Source organism: Rhinolophus ferrumequinum, chromosome 3, assembly GCF_004115265.2.
Source record: "Rhinolophus ferrumequinum isolate MPI-CBG mRhiFer1 chromosome 3, mRhiFer1_v1.p, whole genome shotgun sequence".
Lineage (NCBI taxonomy): Eukaryota > Metazoa > Chordata > Mammalia > Chiroptera > Rhinolophidae > Rhinolophus > Rhinolophus ferrumequinum.
The window spans coordinates 81,521,438-81,546,604 of NC_046286.1; the positions used below are offsets into that span (position 1 = coordinate 81,521,438).

A 25,167-nucleotide genomic window follows, 5' to 3' on the forward strand; every position below is an offset into this window, starting at 1 on the left:
TCAGTTTTCTCCTCTGACCACCAGGGGATCCAGAAAAAAAAAAAAAGTGCTAGAAAGACTTCTATTACTTAATATAAGTCTATACTCCGAAGAGGGTGGGGATGGGGAATAAAGAACAGTTCAAAAAGAAGGTGTATGCCATACTGGTTGCTAAACTTGCTCAACCTTTATTGTTTCCTTTAGGATTAGTAAATTGCAAACATCATCAAGTACATACACAAAGAATTGGAATTGATTAGACTGCACAGTAGGAACAACTCTTCTTGTTCTAAATTTCCTCCCCAAGCAGTAGCTGTATTATTTTTCTTTGTCCTTACACAGAAATATTTAGTGGGACCTGCTATATGTGTTCTCTGATAAAGTCCATGCTGTGTTTATCATTGACGTGCAAGGTCCCCTTGGGTAGTAAGTACAGTCAATTACCACGCACCAACTACTGGCTGACGAACAGGGAGACCATCTGGACAATCTTCCCAAAGGTAGGAAATCGTGGTCATTTGTTTCTCTTTAGCTTTGCAGAGGTTTTTTGAACCACCCACTTGCAAATGGAAAAAAAAAAAAATTCTGATTATCTGTGAATTTCCGAGAATTCAATCAAAATGATGATAAAAATCCTACGAAGACACAACATAGGAGGAGCCGGACAATTGTTTGGCTTCCTTTTTGCATTTTCCTGTTCAGATGCATTCTCTTCTTTGCCTTCACCTTGAAAATAGACAGCATCTCTTCACCAATGGGCAAAAGTACTTACTGAGGATAGCCAGAGATAACCTCCTGCTAGGTCAAGACCGGGTTGGAACCTACGCTAGTATTTCCATTCACCACAATGGACGACTGATTATCTGCAACCAGGTACTGACCATAATAGTTTCTCCATTGGCCAAGGTCAGTGTTTAACAGTGATAGTTTTGACTTCAGTGAAGAATTCATAAGAGTCCTTGGCTCCTTCTCTACCTACCCCGGAGCTCTTCATCCCTCCAAAAGGAAGGTTCAGCTCTCTGATGAGCCAGCAGTTGGTCCAGACCAAACCTGACTGCAACTTCTTAGCCACGCGGTGGACACGCCCCACGTTGCCTGACCACACTGTCGCTGCCAGCCCATATTTCACACTGTTGGCTCTTCTAATCACCTCCTCTTCGCTTTCAAAGGGGACAACACATGTCACTGGACCAAATATCTCTTCCTTCATGCAACAGGATTCGTCCTTAATGTCTGTTATCACAGTGGGAAGCATAAAATAACCTGCCTGATTCCTTGGGGGCAGATCCAACTTATCCACTCCCTCACCACACAGAACTCGGGCCCCTTCAGCACGAGCTTTCTGGATGTAACTTCTGACCTGGGTGGATAAAAACCACGATTAGCAACATATTGACATTTGGCTTAATACAAAGCTACAGGAAATTCAATATTTTCAAATCATCTAGGAAACATACATAAGGTCACTGCCAAGAAATCTAAGGTTGGTTATCTTATCACTCAGCTGCTAAGCCTGAGGGGCAGAAGTGCTCTAACCATCACTTGGTATTCAACCCTCACATGGAAAAGGAAAGAGTAATGTATGTAATGTCTAAGTGCCGGGATTAAGTGCCTTACATACATTGTCACTTAATTCTTTCAAAACTCTGTGCATTGTTATCCCCTACATGCTGATGATATAATAGCCTCAGAAAGGGTAAACATTTCACAACTGATAAACAGGAAAGCTAGAATTCACTCTCAAGCATATTCAGTAGTTAAACACACAAAAGAATATTTTCTCACTGTTGGGGGGTGGCAGGGACTATGTCCATTGCAGAAAGTGGGACGTTATGAAATTTTATTAAAGGCCAGGATATATCTCAGCTTCCAGAACAAAGAATTTCTAATTCTTAGCCTCATTACTGATTATATTCTGACACTATATCTAGGTAATATAACACAGCTAACTACAATGGGAAATAAATTATGTAATAAGTTAAGTCAGTGACTCACAGACAATGATAGATGTTAATCAATAATGGGTGTAGAAATGATTCATTATAATAATGATATATGGAAATATTGTTGAAGTCACAAAGATACATGATTCCACCCCTGAGGGGTATTTATTATAAGCCTAGGAGAAGTACAAAAACAATCCTCAAAAGTAAAAGTATAGACCAACAGTCAAGTAGTACATCAAAAGCAAGGTAAATTTTAAAATGACATTTTGGAACCCTACTTATCATTTATCGTCCAAATATTTTGCCCCAGTTAATACTAATTGGTACTCCACAGTAGAACTATATTCAATATAGAGCTATATATTTGCCATGCAAAAATTTTAAAAAGGTGATGTTATTTTATTATTAAGTGTGCTTCAATTGGTAGAACACTTACTAAAGCCATGAAGTCAAAGACTTTTTAAAAATAGAACATTTGGTCCAGCTTTATATTCCCCTCTGCTCCACTACCTCCCACAACAGCACCATGATCTCAAAGCTTTCCCAGAAAAACCGTAGCCTCTTTTGTGGGTAGAGACTAAAATAGGTCTGGACTTCTCTTTCCCCCTAGTCTCTTGCTCCTTTTGCAACAACCCACCCACATTGATTAAAAGATGCCACATGCAGCATCCTGTGTGAACAAAGGAAGTCCAGGGAAGATCTCCAGAGGCCCCCGCTGGAGGCAGTGCCAGGCTTTTGTCAGTGATTCCAATGGTGCAAAGGCTGTTCTGGCTTTAAATTATCACATCTAAACGGAATTACATGATTATCTCTTAGAAGCTCTTGGGATAATCAAGTATGAAGGGAAGTGTCAGTTTTCAAAATGTGAACTTAACATAGTTCATGTATAAGGTGACACATACTAAACTGAATTTATTTTCTAGAGGAAGTGTAATTGGATGATAGAAGGGTATCTACACTAGCAGTTCAGGAACTGAGATTTTCAGTAAACTCTGAGGGGGAAAAAAGCAACCCTTGTGACTAGTAATGTGCTATAAAATGTAACGAATTGTTATTATAAAACTTTTGTGTGAGAGAAGGGAGCACAGAATAGTTAGGACTTTGGAGCTTTGCACATAAAATCAGAGCCCAGCGAAGAGAGGGCCGGGGAGCCTAACTGTGTTCAAATTATTTATGAGCTGAGAGATTTTAAGTGCTCTGTGCCTCTGTTTCCTCATCTGAAAAACAACATTGCCACCTAGTCATAGGATTAAATCATATAAGATGTGTAAAACATTTAGCATGATGTCTGGTACATAGTTAAGTCTTTTGAATGTCAGCGGCTGTTGCTGTTGATGAAAATGATGCGTGATCTGACACTTACTAGCTAGGAGACTCCAGGGATGCCACTCAGTATGTCATTTTTTTTTTTTTTTTTTTTTTTTTTTTACCTGACAAAGAAGATAGAAAACTGCAAGAGTGGACCTTGGTTAGGGCTCGAGCCTGGTCCTACAGGGGGATGCACCTGTGAACTTCCCCTGGGTTTCCTCCAGCCACACTGTAAACCCTCCAAACTTCTACCTCGTTAGTTACTGGCATTTATGGGAAGAAAGGTATATAGCCCAATTCTCCAGACAGCCAAGTGGGGAAGGAGTCAGAAGGGCAAAAAAAAAAAACTCTGTGAAGTAGGCAAGGGGGTCTTTCCTTCATTCTTTGAGGACAGAATCACCTGCAATTTACTGTGCATCCCCGGCAGTTACTGGGCACCTGGAAAGTGACACGTCCACGTAGGAGCGTGCTTCATCGCTGTAAGTTACTGAGCTCTTTGCCATTATATAGTAACTTTTACACGTTCTAGTTGGAGTCTTCTGTCACTGCATCACTATCTATCATGACAATCACACAGAAGTAGGATGGACACAAAGACCCCAGACTCGCAGGGCTAATTTGATTTGGAGAAGACATAGACATACTGCAGAAGAGACGTGGAATTCAAAGATGGCAGATGGGCCCTCCCTGACAGCCCCCAAAGCTTCCTTGTGAAAAGCAGGGGGCAATGACCACCCGTGGAGTGTGTACACTGCCTGCTTGGTCCCAGATGGTTTGACACACTGAACTGAAAAGAGTTGCAATCTGAAAAGGACAAGAAGATGGGGAAACCAGGCTCTCCCTACATATCTTAGCCTGGACTCAGATGAGAACTTTCTCTCTTGGTGAAACCCATGTGGGGAGCTGGGCAGAGGCAGAGGGAGACAGGCCTGGGGTGTGGAGCCCCCTCCCCAGAACACCCCCAGAAGTGGGGTATTTCTCCTGCCTGTGCACAGGTGCTAAGGGACACACACACCCTAAAGGAGGTCTCAGCTCTCACATGCCCCGACCCACTCTCAGTCTGCAGCAGTCCCTGGGGTCCACCAGGGCAACCCCTGCCTGCCTGGGGGTCAGTGTTATTGGGCCCCAACTATCACCCTACTGAAAAGACAGCAATTTGGGTCTTCTCTGTGTCTTCTCTTCACTCAAAGACAGGAAGTTTAAGGTGTATAGTTTACTCTAGAAAAAACTTACAATATTTTATACTGAAATATTCTGATACTTTAACTTGCTAAATGATCTCTGTCCATTTTAGGGGTAATTAAAACTGCTGGGAATCACCAAAAACCAAATCGAAACAAAAACGAAAGTTTGAGAATTGGGAGGGTACCTGAGTGCAATGCGAATATGGTATTTTCAACTAAATGTGTTATAAATTAAGTTTTGGGTCCCTTTTTATAAGCTGGTTCTTGAGAAAGCAAAAACATTGTGGAGGGAAATGCAGACCTGCAGAAAATATTCCACTTGTCTCTTTACAGCAATGCTGTAAAAATCGCTAATGAATTTAGAAAATAAGCTGATCCTTTAAAAAAAATTCTTAGTTGGCATTTAAGAAGTAGGATTTGTATAATATTGAGGTATTGAACACCCAGATTTATCCAAAAATGTTTAAGAAACTAGAATTCCATACGAATGCTGCCTGTGGCATGAGCTGAAATAACCAATGAAAAGAAGAAGAGTTAAAGGAGAGTCTGAAGTAAAACCTAAAGGCTTGTGTGTGTCCAGATGGTCTCATTGTTGTTGCTGTTATTTCATGATCAGTGATACCAGATGCTGCATACTTGTGTTCAAGAGTTCAAGGAAAACGGAACTGTTAAGTTTGGGGGTTATACTGTGACGAGAACACATGTTGTAGTGTTAATTCAATCATTCGCCCAACAAATCCTATGCACCCACTATGCTATGGTCCCGGCACTTTTCTAGGGCCTAGGGATATAGCAGTGAACAAAACGGACCATGGAGCTTACATTCCAGCCAAAGAAAGATAGTCCATAAAGGAATACATAATATATATTATATGTCATAAGAATCACAGAGGAAAATAAAGCAGTGAAGAGGGAGAGGAAGTTCCGTGGGGTGCGATTTTGCACAGGGTGAGCAGGAAAGTGCTCCTTCAGACGATGACATTTGATCTAAGGCGGGAGCCAAGCAAATCTCTGAAGGACAAGCATTTCAGGCGGTGTGGGCAGCCAGAGCAAAGTTCGAGAAGAAGGACTGCTATTTTCAAGGAAGAAAAGAGCGGCTAGTGTGCAGCAGGGGAATGAGGGAGGGGAGGGCGGCCTTGGTAATAGGGGACAGAGGTATCAGGGGACAGTCTGCTGGGTCATAGTAAAGACTTAGGCTTGGCTGTGAACGCGATGAGGTATGACTACATAACATGCTACATCACAGCCAGTGATGAAATGACTCTGCTACTAGCGCCAGACTCTGCTACTCTGCTACTGCTATTAGCCAACAAGTAGCTTGGCTAATCTGGAAATACCCGCATGGATACAGGACCCTCTTCCAAAGGCATCGTGTGAGCTCAGCACAACCAGGCTTTTACGTCCACTCCTCTTGGATGTTGTCAGGTTACTTCCCGTCATCATGGAGCATCTAATGGGCAACCACATGGTCAGATGCTGGCCTTGATTACTCCACTGAAAGGACCCAGGGCTTGGAAGAGAGGTCTTATGCCCGTGTGGGGAAGAGCAACTCAGATGGCTAAGGCTGTTTGTTATTGGAAAGCAGAGATGCCTACAGGAGGGCCTGTTTTGGGGCTAGAATGATGGGGGGGTGGGGGGCAAGCTAAAGAGAGGGCCACTGTGGGCAAGCAGGGATATGCTGAACATCAAATATTGTGTCAAAGCCCACAGAAAAATCAGACACTTAGATTTGCTTCACTGATATATCTCCCCTCGTTGGGTAAATTAAACAGTTAGTATGGCCTCCAATAGAAGAAGTTGTTTTTCTGCTGATTTGAGATTAAGAGAACTTAGAAACTCAGGTGAGTGATGAATTGCAAAGGGGACCTTAGACTGCACGACAGCCTTAGCCTACTGCAAGATGTTCCTGGGAAGTTAACTTTTGCTCCACAGGAAGCATTCAGAACATGCTAAAGTTGTTTTTGACCAGTTATTTGAATATGTGGGCAGGCAGGCAGGGAGTCCTGGTGTCCAGAACAGCCAAAGAAAGAAGACAAGGAAGCATCTTGCACCTGGTGACTCCTCGCTCCACAATGGGGGACATCCACAACTGTGGATCCCATGGGCATTCTGAGGACTGCTGCCTACATACCTGAAAACTTGCAGGTGAATTTGGTGAAAAACAGCCATGCTGGGCACTTCGCTTTAATAAATGATCACAAACCTCAAACCTCAATGAGCCCTTGGAGCTGCCCTGCTGACAACATGGTCACTTCAAAGTCCATTCTCTCTCCTGATCGCCTGCAAGACTGTGTCACACTTCCTCTTTCCTCCTGAAACCTCCAACACTTTCTCTCCTTCCCAACCTGCTGCCTATTTCACTGAGGATACAGAAAAATAAAAAGAGACCATCAAGCTACTATACCTTCCCACCTGTGAGCATCTGCGCTTCACAATACTGTGAAGGTCAATATTAAAATGTGGTGTGTCTGCCAAATCTGCACAGTGTCAGAGATTTCTACAAACTTAAGTAAAGGCTCTGCCCCTTATCAGCTGACTGATGGAGACACATTTCCCTTAGTGGACCTTCCTCACTGCAGCTGAAAACAAAGTGTTTGCAGCACCAAAAAACTATGACACTTATTTTGGGCGTACTCACATCAGGTATAAATTAAAACAATCTTAAAGACCTAAACTCCATAAGCCACCCAGAGACCACGCATAGCTTCTCCCGCCTAGGCCACCACTAACAAGTCGCTTGATGTCATATGGATTACATGTGCTGGCACTTCGAATGCCATCTGCTATAAGCCAGAGGCAGAGCCCCTGGCAACATTTACCTATGGAAATTCTTGCCACCATTAATCCACATCATTCTTGTTAGCTGACCCTTTAGGCTTAGAAATTTGCCTTTCTCTTCTAATGGTCTCTCCCATGCTGACTTCTCAAGTGCATTCATTTCACATAGATGCTGCTTTAACCTGCACTACATTTGCATATTCATAGCCAACATTTTTAGACTCTGTGTCCGGAGACAATTTTCCACAGGTTATAATTTTTCAAAAACAGGGCAGTAAATGACAATATTTCAAGGCACGGATATGTGCTATGCCTTGCATGGAGCTTCTCTCCAAATAATTGACATGGCAGAGATTTACTTACTTTCTCCAAATGAGCTTTACTTATCAGAGCTCCCATGCTGGCTGATGGATCAGAGGGAACGCCAACTTTCCACATTCTGGTAGCTTCTACAAACCTCTTTAAGAAATCACTATAGATACTCTTCTGGACAAAGATCCTGCTGGTACAGAGACAGATTTCACCCTGCCAAGAATGACACATGAGGACAGATGAGAATTAAGGGCACACTCCATGGGTAGATCACGCTGCACTTCTGAGCACCTGCCATAATATATATAAATATGTACATTTCTGAACCACTTTCTCTACTGTGAGAATTACTGTGAGAGAAATCATTACAATTAAAATGATTATAAAAATAATCATTGTAAAAAATGGTTTTCATTCTCCATTCACAAAAACCCAGTTGTCATTTCCATAATTTACAGGTAAAGAAATGAAGGTTCAAAAGGTGATGCAAGTTATTCAAATGAGGTAAATAAAGATATATCTTATCCCATTCATCTTTCCTTCTATGGAAGTTGTAACTCTTTGGCTTAGGTCTTTGCTTTCTGCTAAAACATTTTTTAAATACACCCTTTGGAGAAAATCATTTAGTATTCATGCACACCTGTGCCATTCTAGGCTCCATCCCGGGTGTTGACATTAAAATGCTGCAAAGAAGCAGGCACAGCTGCCCTCTTCATGAAGCTCACAGTCTAACACATCTGATCCCGTGTTCTTAGCCCTTTGGGATGCCATAGCCTGAAGACTCTGATGAAAAGTATGGATCCCAGGAAAAGATCTATTACAGTTTCAGGAGATGCAAAGTTTCCCTGAAGCTCATCCATGGCTCTCAGGTAAGAAACCAGCCCTAGACTAGTTCGGGAATTTATTTCTAAGTATGAGAATGCATTTGGGGTGTTTTGAGAAGGAGAATAATTGGAGATAGGACATTTAGACAACAAGAAGAGACTGGGGGCAACTCTATGAACACAAGAAGGAAGAAGCAAACATCAATCATTTTGCCCATGGCTGGTCCCTGATAAAAGTTGTGTAACTCAAGAAGACAAGCTTGCTGAACCAAAGCTGTGACTCTACAAGGCAATGGATTGACACTGACATTGAACAGATAGTAAGTGGAATAACACAATGTAATAATTCTTCTTCCACTGAAATAACACTGGGTTGACCTACTCACTCCTGGCTTTGCCCTGTGATAAAACAGATCACAGGGCCACAGGGTTAAAAACAAACAAACAAACAAACAAACAAACAAAAACAGGCAGAGGACATACTTGGTTGGCAAAGCTGGACCTGACAGTGGTTGGAACACACTCCTCCAGGTTTGCATCCTCAAAGATAATGGCAGGATTCTTGCCCCCCAGCTCCAGGGAGAGCTTCTTGCAGTGGGGAGCACTCAGCTGTGTGATCCGCTCAGCCGTGGGCTGGCTCCCCGTGAAGGAGATGAGGGGCACCTCGGGATGGGACACCAGGGCCTCACCTACCCTGGGCCCTGTTCCAAACACAATATTTACCACACCTGGTGGAACACCTGGATGGGAAACAGTGTCCGTTACAGCAATTCTTCTCAGTATATTGAGGACTTCAGGTTACATGGAGATTCTCCTTGAAAGCCCAATAGCTTGCATGGGTGTGGGAGTAAATTCTTATGGCTGTCTGCAGTTTAATAGCAAGGCAAAGACTCCAGTGTCACCTCTGCCTAGAGCACACCCTAGGTGGCATTTCTGTGGGTGCTTTGCCCTAGAAAAATGCACAGTAGAACATTCTATGTAATTCATTCCATAAAATGGACACGGGCTGAGGAGGCAGAAATATCCTCAGGCAGGTCAAGCCCTGTGAGGGAACAGAGCCCTACTCCAAACTGGCATCCAGGAGTCACAGCTGAGTGTGAAAATGTTAAATAGAGGAGAAAGTAAATGCTGCAAACTCCAGAGAGAGGTTGACTATCGTGGCCCAGAGGAGTGAAGGAGGGTCCTCCAGGAAGGTAAGTTTTGAGTTGAAGGTCCTGTGCCCCATGATATAGATGCACTATTATACTCCAGGTCTGACTTAAGGGACCAAGAACACCCAATAATAGATGCCCCAGTCTTTTCTACCACGAGTCCCGATTGCCCTATGTCTGTATGTATTTCTTCACATGTTTTGTGGATTGACCCGTTTACTACCTACCTACCACCAGAAGGTATACTAGCTAAGGGCAGAAATAATATCCGTGTGTCGCTCTCCATGGAGTATCCCCTGCACACAGCCGAGTTTACCACATGGAATACCAGTAAATGCTCACTCACATTTACTGGGTGCTCACTGTGGGTCAGTCATTGCTGTGAGTGGTTTATACCGTTTAAACCCCTCAACAATTCTATTGGGTAGGTAGTATTACATCCTCAGGAGAAAATTGAGGCAAAGTAAGGGTAAGTGACAACAGTAAGAGGCAAAACTGGGTGTTGAAGATTAAGAAATAGTCATTGTTAAGTAAACAGATGAATTACTATTTAGTGTACATTATCCACGTTGGGAATGGTTCTGGACTTTGGGAAGCTTTAAGTGTCCAGAAAGAAAATCTATGTGCAATGGCAGTTCTTAGGGTTTGCCTGGCGGTAGCTGAGTTTATTCCTTCTGTTTCTTCAGTCTTGAACTACAGAAGGGGCAGAAATCCACCCTTGTATAAGGTTTCTGAGCTACATCCCTGCTCCTAGCGTCTTCCCTTTGTTCCAGGTTAGACATTCTGTCCATAGAAACATCCTCTCTTGGATTAAAACCATCTGTTCCAAAACAGGCTTTTAAAGTATAAATAATCATTTTGCACTGACGGTCCATTATCATCCAAACCACCTTCCCACGGAGCCACAGCCGTAGCCCAATCATCTTGAGGGCACAACCAAGGCCCCATTCAGGTGAGTCCCCGAGAAGACAGGTGAGAAGACTCAATGGATCATGATGGCATCTGGAGAAAACCTCACTGCTACACTAGGTGTGCACATTTGTTGAGATCCAGCTTCAGGCTGTTCTGGATCCTAAGTCACTACCAGAGGAGAGTGGGCGCACAGTCCGGCACCGTGTGAGAGCAGCTCTGGGTTGGGGCAAAGACGGTGTTTGGGGAGAGGCCCTCCCTGTGGCTGACGGGAGGAAAGCTAGGACAAGTTCCCCACCATTTCCAGACGGGGCCTTGCATCTCCCTCAAATATCAGGCATGTGGGTATTTGTCTGATATTTGGATAGGAGTTGGGGGCAGGAGAAGGTGGACTCTTGGGCTATATAAATCCTGAAGGCAAACAGTGAACCAAATCACTTGTAATGTTTACAGTAGCATTTTATCAAAGAGTGAGAGAAAACAGAAACACCACATATTTATCACCACAGGAAAATGAGCTTGTTTCAGCAGGCTCATGGCCTTCTACACAATGGCATAAACATTTTGTTACATTTCCTTGAGCTCTGATGGTAATACATTAAGAGCTACCTACTGCTCATTATTTCTCAGTACCATTTTGTCACTTGATCAAGACGTTAATGAAAAATGTTTAGAGATATCTGAGCTCTACCCTTAAGAGAGTCTAGTTATAAGAGAAGAGAGGCAGTTTAATCAACAAATAACAATTTGGTAAAACTCAGGATGGGTGCTAACAGACAATGAAGGGAACAAAAGCCCTCCAAAGCTAGGATATGGCAGGGTGACGAGTTTGAACTTAAATAGAACAGAACAAAAACTAATAGGTAGGGCCAAAAAACATGTCAGTGAATCCTCCAGGAATGGGGCAAATAATTGGTGCCCCCTGAAAGAAAATTAATATTCTAGGACTCCTAAAGAGGTCTTCCCTGCATACTTTTAGAAATGATTTTATTTCAAAGAAAGGTCATCCACCAAATTCAAGTCTGTTTGAACCTTCAGGACTAGAGGAGCTAGCTCTTTAAATGTCCTGAAAGCATCAGCAGGTGGTTTTGGCTTTCTTTTCCCTACTATTGGAAAGTTTCTCTCCCAATGCTCTAAAGCAAGGTTATATAAATGTGATTCACGCCTCCTCCAATCCTAGTGCAGAAACTGAGAGCTTAGACAGGTGCAAGCTGAGCATCGTACTCTCAGTGTTTGTCAGAGGAGGAAAGTTTGGCAAAGCTAGCCTGGGGAGGGGAGGAATGGAGGACCATCTTGACATCATAAGCTTAGTCATGCACAAAAAATAAGACCAATGCTGTGCAAATAGATAGAACCATAAAGCTTTCATGCAGACCAAGTACTGGGGTGTACGAATGGGGAGAATGGTTAGGAAAGAGAAATCATCAAAGCTCAAGAAATGGTTCATTTTAGGAGTGTGTTCTCTGGACCACATCTCTGCACCACCCTCCCCACCTCCATGGCACCCTCCCCAGCACAGATGAAAGCAGAGGTTAGACCCACTCCTACCTCACTCAAGGGAACCTACAATCAAAAGGCAGGAAAGAAATGCCTCGGACCTTTGCAGACACTAGAGACTCAATTTTGTAAAGAATGGGATTAGAACGTGATCCCTTGTGTAAGGGACAAATGGCACACGCTGGGTCATAAGACAGGTAGGCACATCCCCCGGAGGCCTAGGGCATCCACAGACATCATCCCAAAGACCTCAGCTGGGAGGCCTCATTCCTCTGTAGGATACAAGGGAAATGGGCAACCAAACCAGGGCCAGAAGCCCCATTGCTCTTCCCTAAATAGGCATGGTTTAACCTGCCATCTAGGAGTAAAGAACTGATTCAGCTTTCCTGGAAGCCAATGTGCATGTTTTTGCTTCAAGAGAAAAGGTATCCAGGAGCGAGAGATACCTCAATGGATGTGGGTAAGCCCAGCAGTACCTTCTCTGTGGACTTGAAGGAAGCAGGCACAGCAGAGATCAACAGAGCCAGAAAGACGGCCTCTTCCTGCCACCCAGCCATCATTCCAGCCCAGGCTGTGAGGAGACATGAGCTGAGGGACCCAACAGCAAGGGGTTTCCTCGTGGGGTACAAGCTAAGGCCTCTTGCCTGTTACCTTCCAACCTGGGTGCAGTGCCAGGCTGAACACCTTGAAACTAAACCAGGAATGCACCCTGAACGTGGCCATTACCATATTAGCAGCAAGAGAAGTTATTAGGTGGACGCAAAAATAATTGTGGTCTAAAAGGTTAAAAATAATTGCAAAAGCCACAATTACTTTTGCACCAACCTAATATATTATATCAGCATACGAGTAGTGGTTCCACATGCAGGGAATACTGAAGGATGTATATTCAAATCTCTTGAAAATGGGCTATTTCTGTCGGGTATTCTACAGCTACACAAACCAGAGAAGTACTTAGCAATATTCTTAGCAATTTTCATCAAGGTTAACTTGTGATTCATACCGAAGATTTAACTTCAAGACACTCCCTGGAGCAGGCTGGTGCCTGATTTATTCAGGTTCTTTAAGCCTTTCTATTCCTATTGTGTGCCTACTACTCTGCCAGCTGACCTTTACAGGCAGGAACTATCGTGCAGTAGCACCATTCTGGGGTTGAATAGAGAAAGCCGTGTGAGGGAACCCCCATGGACAGAGGGGATTTCTCAGAAAAAGTTCAGGGAAACAAAAACCAAAAATGTCACTGGAATCTATTTTGCTGCTGAGCGGATTGCTCTCCAAAATCACTTTTCCAATATCAGTCACCCAAAGGGGACTGAGCCTACGAAACGTACAGCCGGAAAGCCACTCACTGCTGTGCCTCCCCCACCCTCTCACCCCTAATGACCTGCTTTGTCCAGGAGTTTGCACATCATCCACGCGGTCACCGAAGTCATCTCGCTGGGCTTGGCTATCACAGTATTGCCGGCAGCGATCGCCGGAGCTATCTTCCAGGTCAGCAAGTAGAGAGGCAAATTCCAGGGACTGATCAGACCAGCTAACAGAGGAGAGCAGACGCAGGGCCAACAGTGACAATCAAAGCAAACTGGCCTGGTGGGGTTATTAAGATGCAATTCCTTCATGCCACATGACACTGAAGGTCCTAAAACCCTAAACTTTGCTTATTTGGAGCCAATTGCAGGGAAATCATTCTCTAACGTATTACAAGCAACTGTGCCTTTTAAAACTATAATCAACACAGTTTACTCTTTTCTTGATGACTTACAAAATATTTATGAACAGCAGCAGTATAAGTTCCTGAGCTGAAAGGCTGTCACATGCCACTATACGGTTCCAGGATGGGATGACTTTTGAGATTTATGGACTGATTTTTGTTTCAACGTCTCCCTCCTCAGCATTAAACTGCCAGCTACTATTGCTTCAAAGCTTTTCCATCTGTTTCTAATCTGTTATGGATTGAGACATAAAATCTCAAGCTTTTTAGAATTATTTGTAAAATCAGAGCACAAAGGTTCTGAGATTGGGGAATCCATTTTATCTAGCCAGAGTATTTTTGCATAAAAAAAATTCTCTCTATGTTCTCCTGATCAGGTAAGGTTTGCTGGGTAGGTAACAGAACCAACATCGAGAGTATGTCTCCGTATAATATTATGAAACTGTCTAGGCTTCCGACCATAAAACACACACAAATAATAGCTACCTTATGACTAAGTAAATGGATTCCACTTATTTTATAATCTTCCCTTAAGTCTGTGCTATAAAAATAAACATAATTTATATTATGACATTTTCCCATTGAAAAATCTTTCCTTTAGGTGATAACTATTATTTTGCAGCATAATGTATTAGCATACTTCTTAGGAGGCTGTTTTAGCTTTCCATAATGCCTTGAAAATACCATTTCCAAAGGGCTCAAATAATCAAAGTGGTAAAAATGTCCCATTTTCTTTCCTTTTAACTTACATTCTTTTATCCTGTCCTAAAATGTAACTAGTAAAATATTAACAGGGTTGATTTTTTTTTTTCCTCAGAGGAAACAATGACATCTAGTGGATATTTTGAGTCATTGCAGATACTTATATGTCAAAGGGCAGGAAGCAAAGAAATTAATGAGGGAAGCAGATAATTCAGCCAAGGTTTATTCACCACGTACCTGGCACTGCTCTAAGAGCACTACATTTATTAATTTATTTAATTCATATAAAAATATATAAATACAAAATTAAACTATTCTCCCAGTTTTTCAGATAAAAATACTAAAGCACACAAACGTTATGTAATTTGCCCCATACATATCTAAAAATCCATGCTCTTAACCACAACACTGTCTGGAAATATACTTTTTTTTTTTATTACAAAGGAAAAGAATCTTGGCTTGAATCTACTCTCAGCGTCATTCTTTTCCCTGTGATTTCCCAAGAACAATGTCCCAGGAATAAGTAGGGACCTTCACACAAAGAAAATAAACTAGAAATCGATGTTTTTAAGGCCAACTATGTTCCAGTCAAGTAGAAAACAATCACCTCCTTCCTTTTCTTTAGTCTGTTCCTTTCGATCAATTCTACAGAAATGACCCAGCATCTCTATGTGCAATTGTGGCCCAGGCTTTCACTGCACAGCAAGCACCTACCGATCCCCACAGGGGCCCGCACAGTGTAGTGCAGACAGCCCAGGTGGTCCATCTGTGTGCACTCTGACGTGTGGTGCAGGATGGAGGAGGCAAAGAACCGGAAGTTCTGGACAGACCGGGGAATGTCCATGGTTCTCGCCAGTGTTACGGTTTTCCCTGTAAGAAGCCAACAACAGAAAGCACTGTCAGTGTATTTCACCATGGACAGTGGAGACACTACAACACACGCACCTCAGCTCATACTGAAGTAGCCTCTGCTCCTTCCAGTCTCGGCCAGGCCCTCTTTGAATATACAGAGCGTTGATCATGGTTTGATAAAACCACGAAATAAGTAGATATGAGGTTACAAGAGGAGGTGGCGGGATTAAATTTGAGTCAAATGATCTTTGCTTTGTGAACTGAACAATTCGTAGGAAGCATCATGAATTTGCCAGATGCTACCACTTCACTCACACCAGCTCTTTCAACTCAAAATCACACACTTTGTACATACTGCAAAGGGGTTGGAGCCGTGGGTGTTAAAGCAGCTGTATTTGCACATCACAAAAAACCACTTTGACAAACACGTGATGTATATGAAATGTCCCCACAACACATGACAAGTCATTCAGATGGACACATGGCAGAACAACTGATGGGAACCCCTGGCACAGGACACTGTGTAGCACTTGATCACTATTCATGTGTCACATACACGTCCCAGCTCCGGGATTGAACAAAAAGAGATACCTAAGCTCACCTGGATTGTTAGTTATCTTTAGTGATGCAGGGAGACAGCAGTGTCAGGAGAACCAGCAGGAAACATGTTCTTTTTAAGGACTTAGAATCAGGCTGTTTCCTAACTCGAGGCTGGTTTACAGCGTGCATTATAATTTTAAAATGTCTTGGCTTTTCCTAATAGATATTATTGCAAAGTTCTCCAGACATTTACTTCATTATCCTGACGTCTGGGAAAGAGTAAAAAAAAAATTTGGAAATAGTGTTGGGAGTGGAATAGTGACACCTCAGATATCTTTCTAAATAACTTGACTCTTCAAATAACTTGCTCTTCAATTGCCTTTCCTTGGAAATTCTCCATTTAGAATTAGTGGTGGAAGACCACATGATCAACCCTACGTTTTCCTCTCTCCTCAGATCCATGCCCTTTGACATACATCTTTGCAGTTCCTTCCACCAAAGAGTGTATATATTTCCCTGCCCCCTGAACTTGGGTTCAGCGGTGACCCGCTTTAGCCATCGGAATGAGCAAGCCTCCGCCTTCAGAGGCCTTGGGGGGTTTTGCTTTCTACCTCTGCCTTTGCTATGAAAAGAGTATGTGCCACCCAGCCTGATGGTCCCAGGAGGGATAACACGAAAACAGTGCCGCGTTCCATCCATTACAGTTCAGAAGCAAGAGACCACCTGACAAACTGGAAGGAGGGAATGAATCGCTCACATCTGAGTAATGGATTGCCTTTCCATAAAGCATTTGGTAAGAGACAGCTGCACTCAAGTCCTTGCTCTGAGAGAGAGCCCGGAAGAAGGAAAAGGAAGAGGCCTGCAGAGTGGGCTCTCCAGACACGCCAGCGGCTCTCACCTTGGTCCTTAGATTCGGCCTGGGCCAAGTCCTCCAGGGACAGCTCCAGCAAATCTGCCAGCCGGTGCAGCACCTGCGAGCGCTCCTGTGGGCTCCGGGACGACCAGCCTGGGAAGGCGGCTCTGGCAGCCTCCACCGCGGCCTCAATCTTGGAGGAGCAAAGAGAGAGGGTCGCCTTGACACTTATTCCCCAGGGCTCGAATGACTCCAGAACCCACAGGTCCATACACGTCTTAATTTTTTTCTGACTAATTTCCCAGTGCTGAGTTATCCACAAAGTGGTGTTTATGTGAACCAGCAAAGCAGAAGCACCCCCCAAAAAAAAAACAAAAAAAATCACTTTGTTTCAACCAAGATATTCAGAATGTGGTAATCAGATAATTAAAAAGCAAGCTACTTGAATTTTATTTTTTTTTCCACACAGCAGCTCATGCTGGCTGTCTGCCGCTCACGCTGGCTGCCGGCCACTCACGCTGGCCACCGGCCACTCTTGGCCGCACACGGTGACCTCTGCTGCTCACGGCAGCACAGTTCCAGGGAGAGCCCTAGGCTACCTCGGGGTTAGGAGCATGGCGCTCCAACCACCTGAGCCACCAGGCCAGCCCTACTTGAATTTTAACAGATGTACATTTTCAATCATTTCAAAATATAGAATTTTGGGAATAGCAATATGAGGGACGAAAGTTAGCTGAGATGTGCAGAATCTCTAAACCCCAGCTCTGATCTATCTGATAAAGTGTAAAATTTTGTTTGAAACCACATACTGTCATTCCCACTTGAAATGATCATATTAGTCATTTATTGACTAATTTTTACATGTAACAGAATACGAGTCTGACAATTAAGTACACGAACTCATCTGAGAAAAAGTGCAACTTACATCATTGCTGAATATCACTATGGTCACCTTCCAAGTACTTGCATTGGGAACCTATGCTCCGTTGTCAGCACCTAGTCCACCCTTCAAAGCAATTTTGGAACTCTTTTTCTGGAATGGCCATCAGAGCTGGTGTTGTATTACCCTTGATGTCCTGAATGTCATCAAAATGTCTTCCTTTCAATATTTCCTTTATCTTTGGGTAAAGAAAGAAGTCATTGGGGGCCAGATCAGGTGAGTAGGGAGAGTGTTCCAATACAGTTATTTGTTTACTGGCTAAAAACTCCCTCACAGACAGTGCCGTGTGAGCTGGTACATTGTGACGCAAGAGCTCCTTTGGGACCATTTTTGCACACACCTTTCCCACGGCAAGCTTTTCAGTTAAGATTTTCCTAACTGTTTCTCTATTGAGGTTTACTTGGTCTGTTATGCTTCTCACAGCCAGCCGACAATTTTGACGCACAATTTGACGAATTTTTGCAATGTTTTCGTCAGTTCTGCTCATTACTGGCTGCCCTGACCTCTCTTCATCAGTGACACATTCTTTCCCCTCAGAAAAATGTTTCATCCATTTGTACACTGCTGTTTTCTTTATGGCAGTATACCTCAGGGACCAACATGTCCCTGATTTCACTTCCATTCTTGCCAAGTTTAACAAGAAATTTTATGTTTGTTCATTGCTCTAATTCAAGCTCTGACATTTTCGGGATGGCACACAAAAACACGCAACAACAACAATGAACACCACTCAACAAGACACCACCACACGCCCACACAAACACAGCTGTGAGACACTGATATGCCAAGGTTATGAAACCTCACCGAGCTGTTTGCACAGCGCTGCCAATGCAAGGGCATGCTGGCAAGTTCTCAGACTTAATTGTCAGACCTCGTATTGTAAATGCTTTACACAAATTATTTCATTTAACCCCTTTTAAAATTCTGTAACATGAGTGTTGCTTTGCCCATTTTACAGATGAAAAACTGAAGCACAGAAAGCTCAAGTAACTTGCCAGACAGAGATCACACAGCTAATAATTGGCAGAATCAGGATTCAAACCCAAGTCTTTGTGGCTCCCAAGACTACGTGCTGGCCTGCTATGGCCTGGCCACAGTGCCTGCCCCATGCCTGTCTTGCCCAATGGAAGAGACCTCTGTTGGACAGACGGGTATCTGTGATTGAACAGACAACTTGGCGACCTGGTTTTGGAGCTAAATCCAAAAGGAAATAATATATGGGAAGGTATGAGCAAGGCCAATTCATGCAGGCAGAATGAATTTTTAGGTCATCGGCTGCTTTTCTCCTCTCTTAAGCAATGTGTAAGCAATGCCTTTTCGAGAGATAGCAAATCCATAGACTGCCTTATGCTCTCCTGACTCACATGCCTGACAAACATTTATAATCATTCACAGCCTTTTCCTACCACAAGGCCACAGGCTCAGCCCCAGAATCCTTTTCTACAGGCTTCAGGCAACCACAGCTTATTTCTTATATCACATGACCTGACAATTCAGCCACGCATGCCTGTGCTAGCCCTCTCATACAGAATCTGACCTACATTTTCTTTATGTGAACAAAGACATTTTCAGATGAGCCAAGGTAAGGTGTAAAATGATTTTCATCTGAATTAGAAATTTCTGGAAAGATGGTTTCACTTCATAAAACTGAATTTCTGATATGGACCTGCAGACAGGATGAAGGTAAACATGTGTGTTTTAGTGAGCTCCACCCTGAGCTGCAGTCTCGCAGATGCCCTGCTGCGAGCCAGCCAGAGGAGGATCCATTCCTACAGCTGTCAATGTAAAAATCCAATCTTTTTTGATGAACAGGTCCAGTCAGATTTTTTAAATTGTTTTATGTCAAATATCTTATGTCAATTTAATACAGAATACAGGTTAATCTACTATACACAATAATGTTAGCAAAAGCTAATACTTAGAAAGCATTTACTATATGCCAGACACTAACGGTTTCAATATAAATCAGTAAATCAGCCTGTTTAAACCTCAGAACAACACTATGACATAAATTATTATCATCCCCATTTTATAGGTAAGGAGACTGAGGCACAAGGAGGCTCAGCTCTAAATCAAGACCCTAGATACTAAGTGGTGAAGCTGGTCTTTGAAGCCAGGCTGTCTGACTCCAGTCTGTGCTTCTAACTGCAACGCTGTAATGCAAATGCTACCAGAAGGGTGTGTGTGTGTGTGTGTGTGTGTGTCCACTGATCTAAACGTCAGAGGTAAGAGAATTAGCATACTGTCCTCTGTGAAATAAGGACGATGATAGTCTAAATTGTAGATTATGACTCATGTTTGGGACCATTCATATTAAGGGGCTTAGTGAATGCAAAGTAAAGAGCAAAAACTAAATGGGAACCACTGTTCGAGCACCAGCAGCTCTTTCTGTGAGTGATTTTTTTGGGAAATTGGGCATATAATTTCTATGGTGACCATATTATTCAAGCCAGAAAAAAAAGGGGGGGGGGATTTATGGGATCAGATAGACTATTTGCAAGCTAGATTGCTGAGAAATCCAAAATATCTAATCCTCTTCTAGCAGGAGCATCCATAACTCGAAAATGCATGAACCATAGCTGCAGAAAATATTTCAACTGAATTTGGCATATTTTTTATTTTTAACTTCAGTTTGGAAAACACTCAGATAAGGAGGATTGGAAAACACAAAGCTGGATTCCCCACATCTATCTTCGGTCATTTGAAACAAACAAAACTGTGAGTAACAGTTTAACTAACAAATTAGTCAATACTTGCAAACTTTAATCCACAAGGGTTTTTCTCTTTTTTTAATGCAAGACAGATTTAAAATATTATTAACAACAGAAAAATACTACCTTAGTTCTTCCAAAAAAAATTGCATATAATACTTATTTATATATGAAGGCTACAATTATCTCTTAAATAATCTGGTTCTTTGTACCTTAAAAAATAAATTAAAATCCACTGGGCATTAGATGAGTACACATTGACACATTTATCAGCCACATTTATCACTCCAGGCATATTTATATTCTCAGTGCAATAATTGATAACTAATCCAATAGATCACAAAGTTCTTCAAATAAAAGTGATGTGGATCACTAAAAATGTTTAATGTGTGTGACATTAAGCATTTGAATAAGAAAAAGGCTGCTATGAAATTTAACTCCAAAAATGTATGGGAATTTAATTTTGAATTTCACCACTGAAACGATCAACTTTGCTTTAGTAGGTATTTTGAAGAAATCAGGAATTATTAGAGGATAATCTAAAGTAAATCAATAGTTTTTAAAATTTTTTAGACATCCACGGGTACAGTGGCAAATTTAGGCAACACTTGGCAGAGAAGAAGGGGCACGTAATGCTGATAATTGTTACGAATAACACTTTTTTTACTAGACACTTACTAAGCAATGTCTGAGAATTGTGGCTGTTTGTGAAGTTACCTCGCTTAATCACTTGCTTCTACATGTCATAACCTGAGATTTGCTCCATATACCATATATGTCGAGTTACAAAGCAAACCTTCCTAGAACTAAAATCTGCCTACTGCTAATGTTTGCCATTCTCCACCTTTTCCCAACCCCCTTTGTTTCTAGAAAATTAAGTTACACATAATTCACCAACATATTAAACACATTTCAGTCTTCTATAAGTGGATAGACTCACCTCTTCTTTTCCACTGTTTGGCACTCTGCAGTACACCTCACCTGTAGATGGATCGTAAGAATCTATATATGAGTGGGAAGGTAAAAATTTTCCACCTATGAAGTTTTCCAGCATCAGAAGTGTCTTTGTTGCAGCCATAGTTAAGAGGACTCCTGCCTTTCTCCCTGACAATTGTTCAGTTAGGCTATCCCACTTTTCCCTACTCTTGAATTAGTCTCCTCCTCGTTTCCAGGCCCAAAGTCGTCATTTGCCAATCAGTGAAAGTGGGAGGTGCCCTGACACTCAGAGTATTCCAGTCTCCAAACTCCGGATGAAGAGAGTTCTCAAATATTTCAGACTTCTAGTACATTATGAGAAATAAATAATAATGTGTTAAACTAACATCCGCTTATCTGTTCATCGTACTTTAAAATTGTCACAAAGTTTCTGTGCGTATATTGTTGGGTTCACCCTGTAAACTATACATGACGCAAACACTGATTAAGTGCTAAGCACCGAAGCAAGTCTTTCACATGAATTTACTCATTTATTCCACATAACAATCCTATTAAAGTAAGTGTCATTACCTCCCTTCTTTCGTAGAAGAACTTGAGCCTCAGAGAGGTTAATTTGTCCAAAAGCACAGTTAATAAGAAATGAACATTAATCTTTTTGTGCTTTTCCCTTAACGCATCCCCGCCCTCACCCCTCAGAGGTGATGGAAGTCAGACTCTGTTTTTCCACTGCTCATCTGTTTCTCTTCACCTTGGATGCCGTCTCTCTAAACTTTCTCTCCATCTTGAAACCAGGGTTGCAGAGGAAGTGCCCATCTTCCCAGGTGTGCCATGGAGGTGAAGACGCAAACCAAAAATATGTACAATATATAACATATAAAAAATCCACACCTGTGATGTATGTTACAATTTCTACAAACTGATAAGAGAAATTTACCACCCAACAGAAAAAAATAAGCAAAGGATATAAAAACACAATTCATAGCGAAGGGAATCCAATTTGGTTAATGAATGTACAAAAGGATGCTCCGTCTCACTATTAATCAAGGAATGAATATATAAAGAGGTGCCCTGTTTGGCCAATCAGACCAGAAAACATTTTTAAAGATCAATAACATCTACTCTGTGTGAGGATGTGGAAAAGCACGTGTCTCTTATTCCAGGAGGGTTCACTGAACACTGGTTAGGGCAACCTGGTAGTGTCAATATTCAAATGTACCTACTCCGGGTCTAGCAATTCCCTTTCTAGAAATTTCTGTGACAAAATTACTTGTTCATGTGCAAACGTCTCTGTCCCCACCAAACCCCAGTGGGTGGACTTAGTGCCAGGTCCCGCACAGTGAGGATAGAGGACTCAAGACCTTCAGCTCAACTGACAAAAATTATTAAATGTGAAGTATTAGCAGGACCAACATTCTAAGAGAACTAGTAGTTCTAGAATATTCCAGAAGAGGACAGGGTGCTTTTACCTCATGGACAGAAGTGACTCCCTTCAAAAGGAGGGAGACAATCCTGGTTTAGTGAGCTCTGAAGTGTTTGGGGAGCGCTGGACACCCCAACCCAGGTGGACTGCATGCCAGGATGTATAACACGATGAGTTTAAGTGAGCATCTCCTATATGCCAGGAGCCACGAGTAAAGATACAGGTACTTGAAGCCGGAAGAACTCACCTTTTACTAGGGAAGGCGGACTGGTAAATAAACATCACAATATGGAAGCACAAGGGCACCCGTGGAGGTATGCGCTCAACAAGGCAGGGAACAGAGAGCCCCTCGTGATTTGAATGAAGACATCAGAGGATGAGACTTTGGAGATGAATAAGGATCAGTGGAGAGGAAATTAAATGATAGACAAGAGGAAAGTAATTCCAGCCAGAGGAAATACCTATTTGGGATCCCATCTTCCTTCCATCTCCATAATAACCTTGACGGCTGGATTATCTATCTGAACCTTAGTCCTTCTCCTCCTCCTGGCTCTTCAGCCTTTAAATGAATTCAAGCCTCTGCAATATAATATATCACGTGACCAGTGTGGAGGAAATTTGGGGCCTGGCAGGGTAAAGATGTGTGCCTCCACCAGCCTGAGAACACTGCTCTGAGAATCAGAAAAATTAAATCTAGCTTATGGGGTGTCAAACTAATATTACAAAGGCCACAAGCTGTGGAAGCAGCTACTACGATCTAACTCCATGGTGCCTTGATCAATATTTGTGACCAGATGTTTGGGAGGATCCCACATTAGAACCAATTAAGGTGCTGTTTTTCTGGGGGTTGAGGGGTGGGGGATGAGGGTGAGGGGGATCAAATGTACGGTGATGGAAGGGGAGCTGACTCTGGGTGGTGAACACACAGTGTGATTTATGGATGATGTGATACAGAATTGCACAACTGAAATCTATGTAATTCTACTAACAATTGTCACCCCAATAAATTAAAAAATAAATAATAATAAAAAAAAAAAGAAGAGGTTACTAAGATCACTTAATTTGATAGAAATTCTAATAACTAATAAGAAATTAGAACTCTAGTAGGATTCTGCAATCACTGATCAGTACTTTTTATCTTATATATTCTTTGCATTCCCTATTCATCATTTCAGTAATAAACCAAGTTTAAAGCAATCTGAAAAAAAAAAAAAAAGAAATTATGATACTTTATACCTAATGTATTACGTGAAAAGGATCGCGCAGCACAATGGGCTATTTAGAAATCAGTGACCCACAATACCTTAGAATGAGTGCACACTGATCTTTTCTTCTTTTCAAAACCTCCCAGAGTACAGATCCCTTCACCCCCAGCTCCCCGGCAGCAGCAGATCCTGTAGGCTTCCTAACTCCCCAGTCAAACCCAATTGGATCAAGGGAAAGAGTCTGAGAACCAATTTTCAAAAGAAGTGTTTCATAAAAAACGTCAAGGACCACACCTTATTATCCAAGAAATTTAACAGAATTTTTTCAAGCATATCTGGAATAGAAGACGTGCAAACCCTATAGCATGGGCTTCTTGGTCCACTTATACAATTCACCAGGAATAAGGCCACACATTTCTCTATTTCTTCACATTGGGAGGGAATTGTGGCTACCCATAGAGATCAAGAACAAAGGCACATGCAGAGATCTGCAGAGGGACCAGCTCTAGGCAGCACAGATACCAGAAATCTGCATGACGCTCTTAAGGTGCTAGAAACAGCAAACCAGAGATAGGGTCTCTCTGTGAAATGTGGGATTCAGGGATGACATAAACAGTTTTCCAGAAAGAGAACTTACACCTTAGATTCTTTAAGATTGAATATATAAGGTATTGCTGGAAGTTGACAACGTTAGACAACAGGACTCCTGGGGTGGGGTGGGGGGGTCAGAGAGATACCTCACCTCTTGACCCACCAACAGGAACATGGGTTTTATTCTTCATGGTTAGACTAGTGTTGAGTTTTTGGGAGAAGACCACAGACGGAGAGTGCCATTTTCACTACATCATACCAAAGGTATACATACCTAATCAACACGACCTAACCACTGTGGATGTTACTTAACCTTGATCATCTGGCCGAGGTAATATTTGTCAGGTTTCTCCTCTATATTCTTTCTTTTCACCTCTTTTCCATACTGTAATCTTTGGATAAAAGTCACCATGCTCAGATCACATTTAAGGAACGGGAGTTAGGCCGCACCTTCTGAGAATGGAGTATCTACATAATTTGGAATGCTTTTGCAAGGGAGATTTGTCTCTTCTCCCCTTTATGTATGCCAGCATTTGTTTATATCACTATGGACTTAGAGATGTATTTCCTGAGGAAAGTTGTTTTGTATCTTATCTAGGTTTTCTTGTTAAATATTTAGTTCATTTATTTCCTGTATGTTGATGATAAAATATGATAAAATATTATACTCTAATTCCATATATTATATTATATATGAATTATATATACATATATTTGTGCAGTTCACATATTACATATGTATATATTACATTATATATTTATGCATATATATTACATATTTGTGTCACTAATTCTTTTAGTTGTACCTAATCTGTTTA

At 42.1% G+C, this 25,167-nt stretch overlaps 1 protein-coding gene across 1 annotated transcript; it reads right to left on the minus strand.

Moving 5' to 3' along the window:
* Nucleotides 1-439: 439 nt before the first annotated feature.
* ALDH8A1 (aldehyde dehydrogenase 8 family member A1) lies at nt 440-21,322 on the minus strand. The gene is made up of 7 exons (XM_033103447.1): nt 21,138-21,322; nt 16,592-16,739; nt 15,016-15,171; nt 13,273-13,422; nt 8,815-9,071; nt 7,559-7,720; nt 440-1,339 (listed from the first exon to the last, which is right to left on the minus strand). The coding sequence occupies exons 1-7, from the start codon at nt 21,273-21,275 to the stop codon at nt 887-889; spliced, it is 1,464 nt and encodes a 487-aa protein (XP_032959338.1). The 5' UTR covers nt 21,276-21,322; the 3' UTR covers nt 440-886.
* Between the last annotated feature and the right edge of the window lie 3,845 nt (nt 21,323-25,167).